At 56.0% G+C, this 19,284-nt stretch overlaps 1 protein-coding gene across 5 annotated transcripts; it reads left to right on the top strand.

Annotated features, from left to right (window-relative positions):
* Positions 1 to 223: 223 nt before the first annotated feature.
* On the top strand, positions 224 to 11,762 carry CELF3 (CUGBP Elav-like family member 3; the record flags this gene model as incomplete). Of its 5 annotated transcripts, none has more annotated exons than XM_079926639.1 (12): positions 224 to 407; positions 1,639 to 1,721; positions 6,860 to 6,908; positions 7,345 to 7,470; positions 7,608 to 7,687; positions 8,741 to 8,884; positions 9,086 to 9,227; positions 9,459 to 9,608; positions 10,025 to 10,090; positions 10,394 to 10,531; positions 10,764 to 10,907; positions 11,635 to 11,762. In XM_079926639.1, the coding sequence occupies exons 1-12, from the start codon at positions 263 to 265 to the stop codon at positions 11,760 to 11,762; spliced, it is 1,395 nt and encodes a 464-aa protein (XP_079782765.1). In that variant the 5' UTR covers positions 224 to 262. The 5 variants fall into 5 exon arrangements, with proteins under 5 accessions (XP_079782765.1, XP_079782764.1, XP_079782763.1 ...); XM_079926638.1 differs by having other exon boundaries at positions 7,342 to 7,470; positions 10,397 to 10,531; XM_079926637.1 differs by having other exon boundaries at positions 7,342 to 7,470.
* Positions 11,763 to 19,284: the final 7,522 nt, after the last annotated feature.

The following is a 19,284-nucleotide window of genomic DNA, read 5'->3' as shown; positions in this document are numbered from 1 at the left end:
GGGATATCTGCCAGATCTCTGGGAGGGAGATCGTTTGCTTGGGCTATGCCCCCTGGTGGCATGACAGTGTCTGCCTAGACCCCTGACCCCGAGCCCTCAACTCCCTGGGCCTCCTTTGTGTGAAGAGCGGCCCCTCCGCTCAGCACTGTGGTTGAGGCCAAAGGGAAAGCCAGCCCCAGCCACTTGCCTCCTTGCTGGGCAGCTCCCCCTGGCCTTCGGGCCTCTCCCTGCTCCCCTCGGCCCCTTCTCCTGGGCCGCCCCAATGAAGGAACCGGATGCCATCAAGCTGTTTGTGGGGCAGATACCGAGGCATCTGGAGGAAAAGGACCTGAAACCCATCTTCGAACAGTTTGGTCGGATCTTCGAGCTGACTGTCATCAAGGACAAGTACACCGGGCTGCACAAGGGTGAGGGGTCAGGCCAGGCTGGAGAGGCTTCAGGGAGTGGGCTGGGAGGTTGGGAGGCTGGGAGGAGGTGGGGAAGCCAGGTTGGAGGGATGGAGTGGCTGGAGAAGGCTGATCTGGAAGGAAAAGAGTTCATGGGCTGGGGAGTGTGGATGGAGGAGCTAGAAGAGAACTCAGCTAGGGTGACCAGGGGACCTCAGGTGGAGGACCAAGGAGAGCCTCTCTGGGGGAAGAGTTGTCCAGGTGGCTGCAAAGATGTGGACCCCAAAGTTGAGGGGGATGATGTGGATGAACTCAAGGAAGGATGGAGGAACGAGAGAGCTGGTTTGAAAGATAAGGAGCTGGGCAGGGGTGTGTGTGTGGAGGGGGGCAGCACGCACAAGACTGAGAGTCTTAGTAGCCTCAGATACTATTGGGATGGGGGTCGGGACACAGGGTCAGGTGCTCAACCTGGAAAGAGTGGATGTTCGTGGAGTGGGCAGGGCAGCCCCAGAACTAAAGAGGGGGACCTGGGAAACAGTGTAGGACACAGATTGGTAAAGATCTGGGAAGCGTAGGGACTCGAAAGTTAAGGGAGCTGGGGGTGAAAGAGGATGTGCCTCAGGCCAAAGGGCTGTGCAGCTAAGCAGGGTCAGGCCTGGGGTCAGGCCTTGGAGAGCCCCAGACACTGGGAGTCAGAGGGGCCACGCTGCCTCCCCCTCCACCGGCCCAGGGACTCCGGCTCCCCACTCTTCCCTTTCCTTCTCTAGTCAGCTCTCCACCCTCCACCTGCCTCCCATGGAGCTGGAGAGAGAGGAGGAAATAGAGAAAATGGGAGAGGAGAGGGCTGATGATGACCAAGATGGAGGGAGGTGGAGGCAAAGGAGAAAGGGGAAAGGAGACCAGCTAAGGAAGAGAGAAAACCACACCACACGTACTTGTCTGGAGATCACATGCCCCTTCTCCTCCCCCCACACAAAGCCCCAGCTCCCACAGCCCAGGCGTTCTCCCTCTTCCATCACCCCACCATGTAAGCCTCCTGGTCTCGGGGTCTCTGCCCTGTGCTCATCAGCCCAGAGACTCCAGGGACGAATGTGCACCCCCTCTCAGACACCTCCCCACCCCAGCAGGCAGAAGGTGGCAAGAAGGGACAAGCTTCCCAGTCCTCAGTTTCGTGGGGGGTAGGGGGCCTTTTAGGGAGGGGAGACCGGGGACTTACCCCCGACCCGGTCTCTCTGCCCCTGCCCCTCCTCAGGATGTGCCTTCCTGACATACTGTGCCCGCGATTCAGCCCTGAAGGCCCAGAGCGCCCTGCACGAACAGAAGACGCTTCCAGGGGTGAGTCCCGGCCTTTTCAAGGCCAGGGGGCTGAGAAGGGCCTTAGAAGGGGCACCACCTTCCCAAGACACTGAGTGTATTTTCCACCTCCTCTCATCACCGGGAAGCCCCTGCCTCCTTGTAGCACCCCGCCTCCTTGCTGAAGATGCATGCATTTCTTCTCACCAAGAGAGAAGGAAAACAGCGATGAGCAGAGTAGATATAACCCTTGCAAAGAGCAGAGGTAGCCCTTTCCCCACTTCCCAACCTGCCCCTGGGGCAGCACTTAGAGGAGGGACTTAGCTGGTTGGGAGGCATGGGGAGAAGACTTTGGACACCAAGTGCAGGGCCGAGTGAGCAGGAGGCATTCAGGCACTCTTTCTGGCTCTGGGGAGGAAATCTGCCTGTGAAATGGGGGAGGGGTGCCTGCGGCCCGAGATGGGCAGCTGGTGCCTGCCCGCCTGGCATCTCTGTGCTGACTTCTGAGGTCGAACAGGCTCACCTCGCGTCTCCCAGGAAAAGCCGCGGGAACAGTGCCACAGGGAATCAGGGTGGTCAGGGCCTGGTGGGCCTGGGCTGGGAGTAAGCCCTGTGGAGGGGGGCTGCGGGCAGCAGACAAGGGCAGGGGCAGCCATCAGTGTGGAAGATCAGGCCTGACCCCACCAAGTGTGCCCAGGGAGGCAGGGGGTGCCTCTGACGTGGCCTCCCTCCTGCAAGGTCAGAGCTCTTTGTCTTCTTCCCAGGCAGCCTTGCAGCTCATCCCAGGCCTGGGCTGGCACGGACAGGAATAAAGAATCTCAGACTGCCCCCCAGTTACCCATCCTGTGGGGAAAGGATGTGCCGTTCCCTTTCTGTATCTATCGGCTTCTGTTGTCTTCCCTGGAAAGTACCTCTTGAGAGCTAACTCCACCCTTCCCTCCAGCCAACATTTGCTAAACACAGTCTGAGTGCTGGAGACACACCTGTCACATCTTCTCCTTCCCTCGTGTGGGAATGGAGATGGAGCCCGATCCTCTAGCTCTTCCTGGGAGAGAAATAGACAAAACAGATGGGAAGGGCGGCGGGGGGGATCTAGGAAAATTAGAACTGTCTCCACCACTCCCAACTTCACCCCCTCCATGGCTCTGTGACCCTCTGTGGCCCTCAACCCTAAATACCACTATAGGAAAGCAGATCTGCTGCCAGCTCCCCACCTTCACCCCACTATCTTATCCAGTCGGGGGCAAGGTAGCCCAGAACAGCCATCGCCCACAGAGTTAAGGACCTGTGTATGTGTGAGCAGGCTCGGGCTCTAAGCAGCGTGTGTGTGTGTGTGTGTGTGTGTGTGTGTGTGTGTTTGGGCACATGAAGCCCTGTTCCCATCACATGACCTCACAACTCTCCTCTCTCTTTCCTCTGGGGAGGCCCCCCACAAATCAGCAGTTTTCATTTCCATTGCCGTTTCTCTGTCTTTTTCTGTTGTCTCCTATCTCTCAGAGCCCCTGCGGAAACCAGAGAGGGACAAGGGAGAAGGTAGAAAGCAGGGGTACTGGAGTGGGGACATGGGTGAGAGAGACGGCGCCGGGTGCACAGGAGCCCCAGGGCCATCTGTGCCAGCTGGGGGCTTCTGCCCTGGCTCTGTCCCCCTCCAGCTGCCTGTGTGGCTCAGGCAGGGCTACGCCCTGGGTGTGGAAAGGCGCTGCCTCCTCTTCCTGAGGTAATAAGACCCAGGGTGGGAGGCGAGTGAGAAGGGAGCCCCAGTTAATAATTGTCGAGCCTTGCCCCAAGCTCCCAGGTGAGGTTGAGTCCTCCACTTTGGCCCTTGCCCCAGGGGACAGAATCCAGAGGCACCTGACAGAGGCTTTAGTAGGAAATGAGGGGTTCTATCCTCCAAGGGGCCCCCCGTGCTGGGGGTTTGGGGGAGCAGATGTCTATAACCAAGCTCTGCCTGACCCTTTGTGCCCCCAGATCTTTCCTCAGCCACCTGCCTTTCTGGCAGCAGTGTTTCCCCTCAGACAGTCATTGAGTGTGTGTGTGTGTGTGTGTGTGTGTGTGTGTGTGTGTGTGTCCAGCGTGCCAGCTCTTGCACAACTGTGTTGGGAAGTTCCTCCTACTGTCTAATCTCCGTGCCCTCAGACTGCAGGTTCTTTCTCTAATGGGGGCATTTACCCGCTCTCCTTTCTCCCCATCTTTGTCAGCTCAGAATCCGGAAGATGCCACCATATTTGAGTGACGCTTCAGGCTGCAGAGAGAAAGAATGGGAGCTGGGCCTATGGCCATGGAACCGCATTTCCTTCTCTCTCCCCTAAGAGTTCCCAGGAGAGGCTCTGTCACAGGTCCCTGGATTCTTCCTAGGAGCAGGGTGTGACCTCCTGGAGGTGGTGGTGGGAAGGACCCCTGTCTGGCCTGCGCTTCCCCCTCTACTTGGGCCAAAATCCCACTCTGGGGACATGGGTCCTCCCCGTCATCTTGCCGTTGGGCAGGTGGATTCTGGCTCCATGGAGAGGACCTGTGTGTGGTCTGGGACACCGGGCGCAAGTCTGGAGTCGGGAGTGGCAGGGCATCAGGCCTGTGCCCTCAGGAAAATTAGATCTATGGGCATGGGGAGCTCTTCTTGGAAGTGGAGTCTTAGCTATTGGTGAGAGGGACTTACTTACAAGTGACCATGTTGGTAGGGGCCTCAGGGATACTTGGTAGGAGTATAAATAGCCCCTTCTTCTTTGGGAGGCCCTGGGGAGGGCTTATCACCTGACGGGTGGTAGCTAGGGAAGAGAGGCGCCCGGCGCCAGGTTGCCCGGTAAACAGGGCCCAGCTGGACTCAGGGGAGGAGGCAGGTGTGCCCGAGCTGAGCTAACAAAGGCCGAGCTTCCCACAGGAAGTGCCAGGCCAAGGAGGAGAGGCTGGGAACGGGGCACTGGGGGCCACTGAGGGAGGAGTCTGTCTGTGAGGGAGTGGGGAGAGCCTTCCGTCAACGTGGTCTGTGCTGTGGTCTGCGCACTTGTGTGTGTGTTTGTGCGAATCCATGTCAGCTGTGGATACTTATTGATATGCTATTTTTGTGCCTGGGAGCCTTGCAGGGAGGGAACACCATCCTTTCTCCCTGGATCCCAGGTTCCCCATCCCCAGCTAGAGCAACAAATCCCCAGGGGCCTGTTGGGAAGGGGTTAGTGCCGAGCATAAGAATTCCTCGAAGCTGTGACTCCAATCCTACCTCTCCTGTAGTGGGAGCTGGGGGGCTGGCTGCTGACCTGCCTGTAAGAGGACTTCCTGATGGCTTTGACTGGAGTACGGGAGAGAAGGGGAGTGAAGGACCAAGAGTCCTGAGTGTCTGGCCCCCACCCCTTGCTACACACACACAAACTCACACACACAAACTCACACGCGCTCCTGAGGAGATTGAACCTCCGATGGGATAATCCCAGATTGGTGGAGGATAAAGCTGGGGCAGATTGGCCGGAGGATTTGTGTGACTGTTCCCCCTCCACCACCCCCACCCCCACCCCCAGCTGCTCTCAGATCCAGAGATTGGGGGGGAGGGGTGGACAGGGAGGAAGTAGTGGTTGAGGCGGGGCCTAGATTTGATCCGGGTTGGAAATACCTCACCTGCAGAGTCCAGCCAGACTGACTAGCATGGCGTGACACCTGGGAACAGGGTGCAGTGTGAGAAGGGGCAGGGGCAACTATCATTTCTGCACTTCTCTGTGTTAAGTGCTGACACACAAGACCTCAAGGCTAGAATACTAGAGCTGAGGGGAACCTGACTCTAGATCGCCTGATCCAGCCCATTTTACAGATGAGGAAGCTGAGGCCTAGAGGAGAGAAATGACTTGTCCAGGGTCACCCAGCCAGTGAGTGGCAGAGCCAGTCCTCGAAGTCCAGTGCCTTTCCTGAGGGTAACTTTGGCCCCACCCTCAGAATTTGGATGAATGTTTTCTTCTGTTTACTTATTTTTTTGGTCACTAGAACTAAGGCTGCCCCACCATCAGATGAGTGGGGTGGCCAGGTGTGGCCCCAGCGGTCAAAGCCTTCAACAGCAAAATATTTTCAGATGTGAAATACTGAGTCCTTTCCTCCCTCTCCAGTTCCTAAGATGCTCCCCACACTGGTTAAGGAAATCAACCTGCGGGAGTCATTCCCAAGTCCTCTTACCAGACAGGAACATGGAGTGGGGAACTGTCTGCATTTCCACTGGAGGCTGAACAAAGGGAGATGCTGCAGGAGTAGGGAGAGGGTAGAGCTCAGGAGGACTTCCGGGTACCCGGAGAATCGCGAAAGAGCACAGGACAGCATTTCCTCCTTTAGAGCTGTCTTGGCGGTGAGACATCAAGGATTTGATCTGGAGGAGGAAGGCAGGAGCTTGGACAGTATGGCCCCTGCAGGGCCTGCTCAGCGCCTCCCTCCAGAATCAGGAAGCTCTCCTGGGCCCCTCCCCCACCTCCCAGCCCCCACCAAATCCTCCACCCCCAGCATACCCTGTTCCCACCCCCCCTCCCCACTCCTTCTCCGGGTGTGTGGAGCAGCACAAGTGATGACGTCACCATGGTCGCCTGGGCGACGGGGACGGATAAATCAGGCTGAGTGGGCGGTTGCCATGGCGCGCATTCTCCCGTTGCCACGGAGACTGGGCATCTGCTCCCTTTGTGCTGCCCGAGTGCCTTCCCCCAGGGGTCAAGGGGTGTAGGGGGGCAGAAAGAGAGGCAAACACACCTCTAGGGGTCAGAAGGAAGTCGGGGCATCTGTGGGGTTTCCCTCAGTCTAGAGTCTTCTTTGGGGCTGCTTGAGGGGGTGGCCTCTGTTGCTCCTACTTTGTAGAACTGAGGCAGCTTTTGCTGAACAGCCCTTAGTTGGGCTCTAACTCAGGACCCGGGTCCTATGGGCAGCCCCACTCTCCCCCTAAGGAGGGCAGCACCTCTCCCCGGCCAAATCATCTGGGGCCCTACCTGAGCTTAGAGTCGTGCCCCAGGAGCATCCTCCTCTACATCCTCTCCTTCCACTACCTCTAATCCCCTCAGGTCCAATCCTAAACAAGATTAATCCCCATCCCTCCCTTCCCATCAGCACTTTAGAGGGCTGGGCCTGGGGCTTACTCCCTCTAGCCTCTCCACAGGTCCTGGCCTGGGGAGGCCTCCTGGGGTGGTCAGAGGAGGTCCCCAGCAGTTGCTTTCTCTTCTTTCCTTTAGATGAACAGGCCGATCCAGGTCAAGCCAGCCGACAGCGAGAGCCGAGGAGGTAGGTTCTGTACCTTGGGACTCAATCCTTCTCCCTCAATCCGCAGGCCTAGGACTTGGAGTAGCTGAGGGGCAGGCTTTCTGAGGAAGAAAGTCTGAGAATTCTGAAGGGTTCCCAGTCAAGATGGGCATAGGAGTCAGGGTGGCCAGAGGGGATGTGATCCAGCCCATTGCAGAGACGGCAAGACTGAGGCCCAGAGTGGAGTGCAAGTCAGTCCTTCAGAACTGGTATGCACAGTCTATGTATCTGCAGCCCATCCCCCAACCACCCCTTCTTTCACGCCCTAGAGCCATCGGTCAGGGGTGAGGGGAGTTCCAGGGAAGAGCTGAAGGCGAAGGGGAGGGGTCTCTCTGCCTGTCCCAAGCTGGAGCAGGGCTGGGAAAGCAGCCTGGAGGCCCTGAACCTGCCCCTCCTCCTGTGCCCTACCCGCCAGAAGACCGGAAGCTCTTTGTGGGGATGCTAGGGAAGCAGCAGACAGATGAGGACGTCCGGAAGATGTTCGAGCCTTTCGGGACCATAGACGAGTGCACTGTGCTCCGGGGCCCAGACGGCACCAGCAAAGGTAGCCCACAGATACCCCTTCCCCGCCGGGCATTCCGCCTTCCTGCCCCTCCCCCACTGGTTCCGTGGGCTATGGGGACTGTCGGGGCCCTCAAGGGTGGGCACTCACCCCTTCCTCCTCCCTCTTGAACTCTCCAGGCTGCGCCTTCGTGAAGTTCCAGACTCACGCCGAGGCCCAGGCCGCCATCAACACCCTTCACAGCAGCCGGACCCTGCCGGTGAGTCCCGTTGCCCCAGCCCTCAGGCCTCTTCCAGCCTGGCTGGGCCCACGCCAGACCCTGGCTCAGAGGGCGCAGTCCGTGTTGGATAGGGTCTTTACTATCCAGAATGGACTGCCTATTATTGAATGACTATTATTCAAAAAGAATTTTCTGGCAGAAGAATCAAACCTCTTAGGGACAGCTTCCCCTTTCCAATAACATCTCCCAGCCCCTCCTCTCCTGCCTCCTCCAGCCCTCAGCCCTGGTCACCTCTCACCTCTTCTCCTTCCTTCCCATATCGCATCCCCCCCTCCCCCCCACCCCGCCTCACTGGCTGGGCATCGGGACACTTGCTTAGAGGCCCCGTGTGCCCTCTGCACATTCATCCTGCTGCCCCACACATTAGCAGTGGGTCAGCTGACTGATCTCGCAGAGGGCTCCCCCAGCAGAACAAGCCTCTCAGAAGGAACTAGCTAGCTCCCAAGGAGGTGAGCTTCCTATAACTTGAGGTTCTCCAGCAGAGGCTGGGCAAACACTTAGCAGGGACCTAGGCAGCATCAGATAGAGAACTGCGTTCCAGACCCTAGGATTCCACAACAGTCCTTGCAAATGTTCCAGGCTGGTTTTTATTTGGCATAGGCTGGTATGAAACTTTGAGGCTGCATCCCTGAGCACACCGTGAGGACTGGGATGTGGGAACATGGGGTGAGGTAAGGGGGTGGGGTAGCTACCAGGCAAGACGAGCTTGAGGTTAAACGTTTGCTGTGGCTTCATCCACCCTGGGGAGGATTTCCGGCTCAGAATCTTCATGGAGAAGCCAGGACTGCCCTTTGCATTCTGGGAGCACTTTCCCTTTCCCAGCACATTCCTCTACGTTTTTTAGTCTCTTGCACAGTCTGGCACAGGGGGAGGGTGGGATGAAAGTCTCCCCGCTTTGACATAGGCACAATGATGGCTGCCCTCCCAAAGAGGCCAAGCCACGCGTGGTGGAACTGAGGCCAGGTCGTGAGGGCTCTGGGGAAGAAAGACCCCGACTCTGTCCCTCTGACCACATGGGGGGCCGGTGCCCAGGGTGCCTCGTCCAGCCTGGTGGTGAAGTTTGCTGACACGGAGAAGGAGCGAGGTCTCCGCCGAATGCAGCAGGTGGCCACCCAGCTGGGCATGTTCAGCCCCATCGCCCTCCAGTTCGGAGCCTACAGCGCCTACACCCAGGCCGTGAGCACTGCCCGCCGCCCCCCGCCCTGCCCTCACGCCCCCCAACCCCTCCTCCCCGTGCTGGGCCGGGCCCATCCCCACGCTCTCCAGCGTCCTGCCCCCCCCGCCCCCACCACCAATGCCCAGGACCAGGGTTGGGAGGGGAGCCAGGCCAGGGTGCAGGGGGGCTGGCCCCACTCTCCTCTCTTCCCCTGTCCCCAGCTGATGCAGCAGCAGGCGGCCCTGGTAGCGGCTCACAGTGCCTACCTCAGCCCCATGGCCACCATGGCTGCCGTGCAGATGCAGCACATGGCCGCCATCAATGCCAATGGCCTCATCGCCACCCCCATCACCCCATCCTCAGGTAAGGCAGGGCTGGGCTGGGTGTGAGTGGGGCAGGTCAGGGGAGCTACCACGTGGGGAGGGGGGCACAGGGCATCACTCAGGGAAGCCATGGGGGCTGGGAGGGGTTCAGGGGTCAGAGAGTAGCCTGCTTCCTCCCCTCTGCCCTCAGACTTGTTGACTGCTTCTCTGCATTTGTGTGTATGTGTGTGTCTGCTTCTCTGTTCTGTCTCTGCCGCTTTCTCTTCCCCAGGAACCAGCACCCCTCCTGCCATCGCTGCCACGCCCGTCTCTGCAATCCCTGCTGCCCTGGGCGTCAACGGCTACAGCCCGGTGCCCACCCAGCCCACTGGGCAGCCTGCCCCTGATGCTCTGTATCCCAACGGGGTTCACCCCTACCCAGGTGGGGTTCTCTGCCTACCCACCCCTCTCCCCAGCAACCGCCCCAGCTATCGCTCTCACTGCCGGCAGGCATGACACACCTTCCCTCTCCAGGCTGTGGGGTGATAACGGCGCTTTTTCCTGCTCTGTCACCCTGGGCAGGGATGTTCCTTCCTGGTCTCAGCCAGGGAAGCTGAGGCACAGAGAGGCAAAGTGAGTTCGTCCAGGGTTGCACAGCCAGTCACAGACTCAAGTCTTGCTAACGCCAGGCTCTCCCCTCTCCCTACGGCTCTGTGCATTTCCACCCTCTCATTTCACATCCCATGCTCTCCCATGAGGCTCTCCTCCCCACCTGCCTGACCTCTGCTCCAAGAGGCACTGGTGGGGCTCCCAGCAGCATCCCAGCCCCACCCTCACGGTCAGTGCTGCTCTCCCCAGCCCAGAGCCCCGCGGCCCCCGTGGACCCCCTGCAGCAGGCCTACGCGGGGATGCAGCACTATACAGGTGAGGAGCCCCAGCGCAGGCCCCAGCCTGGGTGGAAGGGTTGGTAAGAGCAAAAGAGGCCCAGAAGTTGGGCCTGGGCTTCGTGCTGTCTGCCAGCCACCCCGTCAGACTTCCCAGCAGGCCATACCTGTGAGGACACGCCTTTACGGGCACGGTCTGAGGCAGCTCCCCCTCTGACACCTCTCGGCCCTGTCCACTCCATCGGCCTGGGCGAGGGAGAGGGGGACTGGGGTGGCTGGGAGGGCCAGGTGGGGCAGGGGCCTCTCAGGAACCCCATTAGCTCTCTCTGTCCTCCCCCCGCAGCAGCCTACCCGGCAGCCTACAGCCTGGTGGCGCCCGCGTTCCCACAGCCTCCCGCCCTGGTGGCCCAGCAGCCTCCGCCTCCCCCCCAGCAGCAGCAGCAGCAGCAGCAGCAGCAGCAGCAGCAGCAGCAACGGGAAGGTGCGGCCTGGGCGGGGAGTCCCAGCCAAGAGCCTTCAGGGCTGTGGTGCCCTTGCCGTGGGCTCCAAGGCCAGCTCTGGCCCCATGTGTGGGGATGAAACTGGGGGGAGGGGGGCAGGTGAGGTGGCTGGCGCCCTGGCCCACATGTTGGGGGCTGCCTTCCCCGGCCCCCTGCACCTTGACTCTGTCTCCCAGTCACTGAGCTCTTCCTTCTGTCTCCACTGCCACCCAGGCCCTGATGGCTGCAACATCTTCATCTACCACCTGCCCCAGGAGTTCACTGACTCAGAGATCCTCCAGATGTTTGTCCCCTTTGGCCACGTCATCTCAGCCAAAGTCTTTGTTGACCGGGCCACCAATCAGAGCAAGTGTTTTGGTAAGAATATGATGATCTAAAAGATAAAATATAGCACATTTTGGCCAAACTCCAGATGAGGTCAAGATCTGATGCATTTGCAGGCACTTATGGTTGCAATGGACCCAGTAGTTGAAATCCAGATTGTCCAAGAGTCTGAAAGGACCAGTTTTTACACTCCTGACATCCCATACCAGCTGCTGCCCAGGCCCATCTCTTCCTCCAGAAAACCACATCTTTTCTCCTTAAGAACTGGTCAGATCCATGCTCTGTGAGGATTGGAAGAGGCTCGGGAACTGGGGAAGTTCAGTTGTCAAAAGGAAGGCTTAGGGAGCAGGGTTTAGCTGCCCTCACTCTTTGAAAGCCTGCTTCAGGGGAGAGAGGGGACGTGCTTGTCCTCTGGGCTTCAGAAGTCATTTAGGGTCCGGAGTGGAGGTTTCAAAAGGCAGGTTCTGAGCTACCCAGGCCAAGGAAGGGGCTGCCGCCCCTCAAAGAATGCTGAAAGGAATGTCCCAGGGTGTGTGAGAGGCTGGACTGGACTCATTCACTCAGCCTGTCAACCAACAACTACTTACCGAAAGCCTCCTGTGTGCTGGGCAGTTTTCCGGGCATTTGGGAGACCTGGAGGAAGTAGGGTGGTGACGGGAAAGCAAAGAGCAGGCCTCGGCCTAAGCACAGGACAGTGGGGCAGGGCAGGGGGGGCGGGGGGGTTGGCGCTGGGCCAGGCCTTATGCCCCTCTCACCTCAGGCTTTGTGAGTTTCGACAATCCGGCCAGTGCCCAGGCTGCCATCCAGGCCATGAACGGTTTCCAGATTGGCATGAAGCGCCTCAAAGTCCAGCTAAAGCGGCCTAAGGATGCCAACCGGCCCTACTGAGGGCCCCAGGTGGGTCCCGCTCCCGTCCTGTGACCTCTCCAGCCCCTTCACATGGCAGCCAGGGCCCTCACTTGGACTGCCCCACCCCCCTTTCCCACCACCCTCAGGGATGCCCACCCCTGACTCTGGGCACTGGAGGCAGGGATCTGCAGCAGCTTCCTCAGCTGTTTTTCAATCACCCAAGTCTCTCTTTCACTTTCTCTCTCTCGCTCTCTCTCACACATACACACACGCACACACACACGCGTGCACGTGTGCACACACACTCACACTGTGACCCCAGAGAGAGCCAGGTCTGTATATGTCTGTGTCCACTCCCTAGAACCTCCCCAATATCTGGTCTCGTTTGTCTGGTCAGTGTCCATGTGTCTTGTGTGTCTCTTTTTCTGGTTTTCCTTTAGGTTGGAGTAGAATTAGGGGAGTAGGGTTTGGGGAATAGGGGGCTGGTTTAGGGTACTGGAGGGTCCTAGAATCACTGGCTCCTAGAATATCTGTTGTCCTGAGAAGTGGGGACATCAGGTCCCGGTGCCCTGGACCCCAGGTGATTTCCCTCATGTGGCAGCAGACCCACGGGACAGGGGAGAGTACACAGAACAGACTGGGGGGAGTCCGAGTGTCAGGGCTCTGGGGAGCAGCTTTGGTTCAGGTGGAGGCAGCTGGAATGCTGGACTGCCTGTGAATTTCACCTAACAGGTCCCCTCCTCCCCACTGCCCGCCAGCCGCCAACCTCATGGCCACAGAGCTGTGAGCTTTCATTACTTTTGTGTTGTTTAATCTCCTTTGGACCAAACCCCTGAAAAAAAAACAACCCAAGAACAATACCCACATTTTCTGTTTTTCCCCCTTTCCCCCCAATCCTGGCTGCTTAACTCCTCCCACCCTGGGGGCCCCCCAGCCCAGGGCCCGTGTCCATTGTCGGCCGAAGCCCCCATCCCCGGACCCCTGCTCCGGGCCCCTGTAAGTTGCATGGAACGAGCGTGTTGTCTTTGGAGCCGATTGTTTGTTATTTGGGGAGGGGTCCGCGGAGGGAAGCGCCCCCCAGCCCAGAGTCAGGGCCGGGGGCAGCTCGCGGGATGTGCTTGGTCAACAGTGGTTGGTGACTGTGGTCTGTGTTCCGTGCATTTCTCTCTCGCTTTCTTTGTTCCTTTCCAAAAAGGAATGAGAGCGCCCCCTAGGGGCTGGGGGGTCTCGCTCGCCCCCACTAGACTCCAGCCCTAAGTCCAGCCCTGGTTCCACCCTGGCCTGCTCTGCCGCCCTTTTGCGGATGCCCCCTTGCTCTTTTTCCAGGTGTCTGTCCCGACACTGCACCCTCCTCCTTTCTCTGAGTCACCTCTGCCTGCCTGTTTGTTGTCTCATTTCTTTGCCCCTCCTCCTCTAGTCCCTGTCTCCGTTATCTTCCATGTTCCTTCCCTCACGGGCTGTTTGAGTATTTCCTTCCTAATATCCTTTGGTTTCTTGTGTCATTCGCCCCTCCCTCCCGTCTCCTCCATCCCTGCCCCTTGTCGAATGGCTGGGGGGCCGGATGGTTCAGTTTGGACGGAGGCCTTTCTGATGACCTGCCTTCCTCAGCCGCCCCAGCTCCCTCTCCTCACCCAGGGCCTGGGACCTGCCTCAGCTGCCATCTTCTCCACAGCTTCACCCACGTTTCCTTCCTTCACAGGCCTGGAGACACCAGAGGAAGGGGCGCCTCACCCCCTCGCCCCACGACTGGCCCCAGCCCTCTCTGCACATCCGCCCTGGGCCTTGATTGGGCTCTGGGGCAAACGCTGCTTCATGGCCCTGGGGGCACAGGATACCGGCCCACTCCCACCACCCCGCCTCCCCGAAGGGCCTGTTTCCTCCCAGGTGCCCTTTTGGCCTTTGTGAGGGAGCAAGGAACAGGCTCGAAGGCTCTGGGGTATCTGCCTTCTGCTGGGGCTCCTGTGACGGGCCTTCTGCGCCCAGCCTTCGCACTTGCCTCCCCCAGCAGCGGGCCTCTTCTACCTGTGCGGCCCGGGAGGGCAGCAGGGGCCTCCCACATGCTCCCTGCCCACCCTCGCCCCAGCCTCGCCCCCATATTCGGGGTTTCTCAGAAGCTGGTTGTCACACTCCCTGTGGCCACCCTCAGCTCGAGGTAGGATATCCCTGAACCCTGGGCTCCCAGCCCTAAAACTCACTGCCTCCCCCAAGGGCCCCCTCCAAGGAGAACGTGGAGGAGCCCTGAGGGCTGCCTCTCCGCCAGTCAGCCACAGAGACCCTCCTCCTTTCACGAGGAAAAGACCTCCCCCAAACCCCTAAAAATGTTTACAGTCTCTGCTGGCCCCTCCGTGTAAATAGCACTACCACCCGTGCGTTATCCAGCCCGGCCCAGCCCGGACGCTGCCATTTCTCTTTCTGGGGGTTTAGACAATGTTTCCCTTGGATTTTCTCTCTCTCTTGAGTTCTCCCTTTGCTTTGGGGGGTAATTGGGTATTTGGGAGGAGGGGTGTGGGGCGGGCTAAAGGGGTTTATTACATGATCATTTTCTCTAGAAAGAGGTTTTAGGGAAGAGAAATGGGGTGGGGGTGGGAGTGGTCCGGGGAGAGTGGGGAGTCCGTTTCAGACACTTCTCTATGCTTAACTTATTTATTTATTGCATTTTACTTTTAAAGAGTTGGTCTTTTCTGTCTAAATAAAGAAAAAGTTTAAAAGCATCAAATAAGTGTCTTGGGAGGTTGAAGGTAGGGGATGGATCGGGGACGGGGTGGGAGGGACGTGAGGAGAGTGAAGTTTGGGAGAGAAAACTCTATCAGGAAGGCCCAGCCCTTGCCTTTGAGCAGTGTCCAGGCACTGATCACGGCTTCATGATCCTATTCTTCTGCCCTTCTTTTGGACTTAATTCTGGAATGCTCTGTAGAGCTGGGCACAGAGGGAAGAAAGCAGGTCAGCAGGCCTCTCTCCCGCATCCAGCCCTGTCCTTCTGAAGGCTGAGGACGTGCAGCCTCACACTCCAGACCTCCACTTCTCCCTTGTTCGTGTGAGGGAGCTGTCCCACCACCCGGCCAGTGGGGCTACTGGGAGCTGACTATACCACCACCGTTTATGAAGCAGTTGCTCTGCACGTGATTCTGTTCTAGGCCCGTAATGTGCATTTTCTCATTTAACCTCCCAACAGCCCTATGAGGCAGGACAGAATTTTACAGACAGGGAAACGGAGGATTTGGAGGTTAGTTAACTTACCCAGTGTCACAGAGCGACTAAGGGATGGCTGCAGGAATAGAACCCAGGCCCCAAAGCCCATGAGGTGCTTGTCTCATAGCTTCAACTACCTGTTCTGTGACCTGAGGCAAAGATCCCAAGGAGTATCTAGCAGGCTGGAGCAGTGAAGGTGGACGCATTAGCCCTAAGGTCCCTGCAGTTTCTAGATTCCTCTCTGTGAATTGCTTTCAGGCTGGGCTTCACACAGGTATCGTCTTTAACTTCACAACATATGGGCCATTTGCTTCTAGGCAGCTACCTGCTACCCCACCCTCATTACGTCCTGCTTATAAAGTTGCTCACTTTCCAGCCCAGATCTGGCCTGAGGCCAGGATGAGTAAATCCCCACAACTCACCCCTCACTCTGCCCCATACTTCTGCCTTCTCTTAAACTGCCCCAAACTAAGAAGAGTTAAAAACAGAAGTAACATGTGCAGCACTATAGGGACTATCTGTGGACATTGTTTCAGGAAAAAACGTCTCTCGGATTGGAAAGACATCAAGGATGGGACTTACTCAGAAGAAAGAGAATCCAGTCAGGATTCTGAGCCAAGTACGCAGCATCTGAAATCTCAGTTAAATAGAGATTGTGTGTGTGTGTGTGTGTGTGTGTGTGTGTGTGTGTGTGTGTGCAGTCAGAGATGGGAAGAGGTGTGCAAGGAGGAAGGTAACAGGAGTTGGTATTAACACTATGAATTTTCCCCTGAGCTGCTCACCGTGGCTTTGCAACAGTTTCTGGTCAGGACAGAGAGCTGGAAGGTTGGGTTTAAACCAAAGGGCATCTCCCAGAGTGATTTACTGACTGGTGGGTTCTCCTGAGATGTGGGAGCTGGGGGGACTCGGAAGGCTCCTCCTTCCTGGCATCTTTCCAGATCTCAGGCAGCCCCTCAGTGTGGTAGCCCTTCACACAAACATTGAAGACTACACTTATTGTCTGTCACTGCTCACTGCTGTCCCCTCTCCCTGCAAGGCTGCAGCCAGATTTTCTCCAGAGGAGCAGTAGATAAGTCAGGCTGAATGATGGGGATGAAGAAGACACAAAGGGTTCTTCTGGGGAGTCAAAACAACATCTGGGCAGGGATTCTCCAGGCCCTTTGACAGCAAAACATAGGAGGCCATCTGAGACGGAAAAGGAAGCTCCTAACTTGTTTCTTGTATGAACACAGACTTTTTCAGACATCATACTGGCTTCAAATGTAGTAGGCAGGGTATAAAGGAGGGATAGTTCTGCTAACTACCAAAGTTCACTAACATCTCTTCTGAGCAGAAGAGGCCCCAGTAATAAAATGCAGAAGAAACAGAAAATGATGACAATAGGATCTCCTAACTTCAGACCAAACAAGATGAAACTCAGCACGTTTCTTCTAAAATAATCAAGTTACTGTTCAAATGTTAATGGCAGAATAAAGAGAAGAGAGAAGGAAAATAACTTCTCGAGGCAGAAGAGTGGAGCTGACAGGTTAGTAGCAGGGATTGGGAGAAGCCTTCTAGTTTTAGAAACAAAAACAGACATTTAGAAAAACATCCTCACTTAGGGGGGACTGTGGTGATGAGAATGTGGCAGGGGAAGCCCTGGATCGTTCCTTCAATGCATTCTCATCCCGTCTGTATTTTCTGAGCTTTAAAATGTATGAATGTAATGCAAAGTGTCTTGCTTCCTTAGGGTTGGACCCTTCAATAGCTTGACACCCTCTCTGACTTTCAGCGTTGCCTTTGTCTTTTCATCCTCCTGCTAAAATTTCAAAGGCTGTCACAGCCTTGGCTGCTTGTATTTGTGATTGAAGGAATTGCCACTCATGGCCAAGCCTCATTCTCGTCTCCAAATCTGAGAACTTGAGCAGCCCTGGCTCAAGCTCCCGGCTCTTAGATTCTCCCTTCTCTGGCCCCTCTTTCGGTCTATCTCCCTGAGTAGTCAGCTCCCTCTTGCTCCCCATAAATGGGGTTGCATCTTCCCATCTGCTCAGTGAAAACGACTCCCAGCTATGTGTTTCTAACCTAATGTTTCTCCTGAACTCAGTTTCAGTAGTGCCTTTCCTCGCTCAGTCCTCCTTGCTTGTAAAGATCACCAGTGTGTATCCACCCAGGCCAAAACTCTGATCACACCCTTTCTCTCACATTTCATATCCAAACCCACTGCAAAGCCCTACTGGTTCTCTAAAATGCATTGGTGATGTACTCACGTCTGTCTCTCCATCTCCACCGCCATCAACACTGTCCAGGTCACCCTCGCCCACTGGAGGCCTGCAGTATCCTCCTTACCTGTCTCTGCATTTCCCCTCCTCCTCTCCTACAACGTGCTCTCCAGAGAAGACACCTGTCTTCTACGAATTCATTCACAGGTATTTACTCTGCCTTATCACCCTGTATCCCCACCATCCTCATCAGTGCCCAGAACATTAGAAGGTGCTCAGCAAATAATTATGAAATAACTGCTGGACACCTGTATCTAGATTTCTCACACATGCCTGAATTATAATCGGTCCAAAGCTAAAATATTTTCTTCCCCAAGGTTCACCTAGCCGTGAAACCTTGGGAGTCTTTTACTCCTCTCACATCAACTCAGTGTTTAATGCTAAATCATAAATGATTGTACTTCCACAGTTTTTTCATACCCATTTCCCTCGTTTCAAGTTATCACTGCCTCCACTTACTAACTAATCACGGCAGTCTCCTAATTGATCCCTCTGTACGTATTCTGAAATATCAGTGTTTCTAAAGCGGAGCTGATGAAAAACAAAACTTCTCTGGTTCTTTTTTCTGGCTGTGCCGTGGCTTGTGGGATCTTAGTTCCCCAACCAGGGATTGAACCTGGGCCATCGGGAGTGACAGCGAAGAGTCCTAACCACTGGGCCGCCAGGGAATCCCCCCTCCCTTTTCTTTTTTTTAACGTAGAGCACTTCACCTGGCATTTAAGGCTCTTCGAAGGCTTATCTTCTGTTTTATTCCTACACACACCTTCAGTTCTAATCAAACAGGACTATTTGTTGTTCATCTGGCCAAGTTTGATCCCCACCACACCCATGTCTTTTCATTCCCAATTACTAGTGTCTGGCACATAATGGCTCAGTAAAGCTTGCTGAATGCCTTCTTGTTGAAATTCTGCTCATTCTAAACAGTTCACTTTCTTCATCAAGATTTCCTTCACTGGGCTTCCCTGGTGGCGCAGTGGTTGAGAGTCCGCCTGCCGATGCAGGGGACACGGGTTCGTGCCCGGGTCCGGGAAGATCCCACATGCCGCAGAGCGGCTGGGCCCGTGAGCCATGCCCGCTGAGCCTGCGCGTCCAGAGCCTGTGCTCCACAACGGGAGAGGCCACAACAGTGAGAGGCCCGCGTACCTCAAAAAAAAAAAAAAAAAAAAGATTTCCTTCATTGCCTTCACCCAGAGATCTTTCTCCCCTCCTTTTCTAGTCCTTCCGGCACTTAACCCTTCCACAGCTAGGTCATATGGTCATTCCTCTGAGAGGCTGCAAGTTAGCACAGTGTCTCTTACTTCGCTTCTGTATCTATTGCAGTATCTAACACAATACCCTGCACACAGTAGATGTTCAATAAATGTTTGACTTTAACTTCTATAATTCTAACTCTGGAGTTCCACTTTCTACTTCTCTGTGGATTCTTCCCTTGTTAAAGAAAAAAAAATTTTTTTCCCCATTAGCACAGTAATATTTACCAGATTTCAATTATTGAATGCTGACGGCTCAGTGAGAGACCCACAGCAATGTCTCTCCCTGAACTGCCAAACCAAATGTCAAACTACACCTTGCTCTTATGGTCTCCAATCAAGGAGCAAAAGCACATGGCTAGGGATTAGAAAAACAAAACAGGAAGGTTTATAAAAAATAATTTTAAATATCCGACCTAACACAAATGCTGAGCTTTTCAGAATAGATTCAGCCCATAAACTAACACACAGACAGAGTAGGGTAGGCATCCTTAAGAGTAGTACTCAGGCTGCAACACCTGAGATTCCTCCGCAAAAGCAAAGAACATGCAAGACCACGCTTATTCTCAGGAGTGTGGGCAGAGGGGAGAATATAATCACCCAGAGGACACGGTATTGAGCTGGCATTCGTTAGGGGTAATAGGTACCATTCAGTTCAGATTCCAGAGAGAAGTTTCCTAAGTAACTTGAAAAATGAAAAAGTATATACATGTGGCTGGGGGCAGGCGGACAGTGCTAAGATCTGTCCCAAGGGCTCTGCCAGGCTCTATCTGCATAAGGCTGAGGAACAGAAGTCCTGTGAGTCTTAACGTGGAGTTTGTGCAAGCTGGCACAACCAACCCTGAGGGTTGAGGGGGAAGAAGG

Source organism: Stenella coeruleoalba (assembly GCF_951394435.1).
Source record: "Stenella coeruleoalba genome assembly, chromosome: 1".
Classification (NCBI taxonomy): Eukaryota; Metazoa; Chordata; class Mammalia; order Artiodactyla; family Delphinidae; genus Stenella; species Stenella coeruleoalba.
The sequence above is the reverse complement of the archived record's forward strand: the minus strand, read 5'-3'. Positions and strand labels throughout refer to the sequence as shown.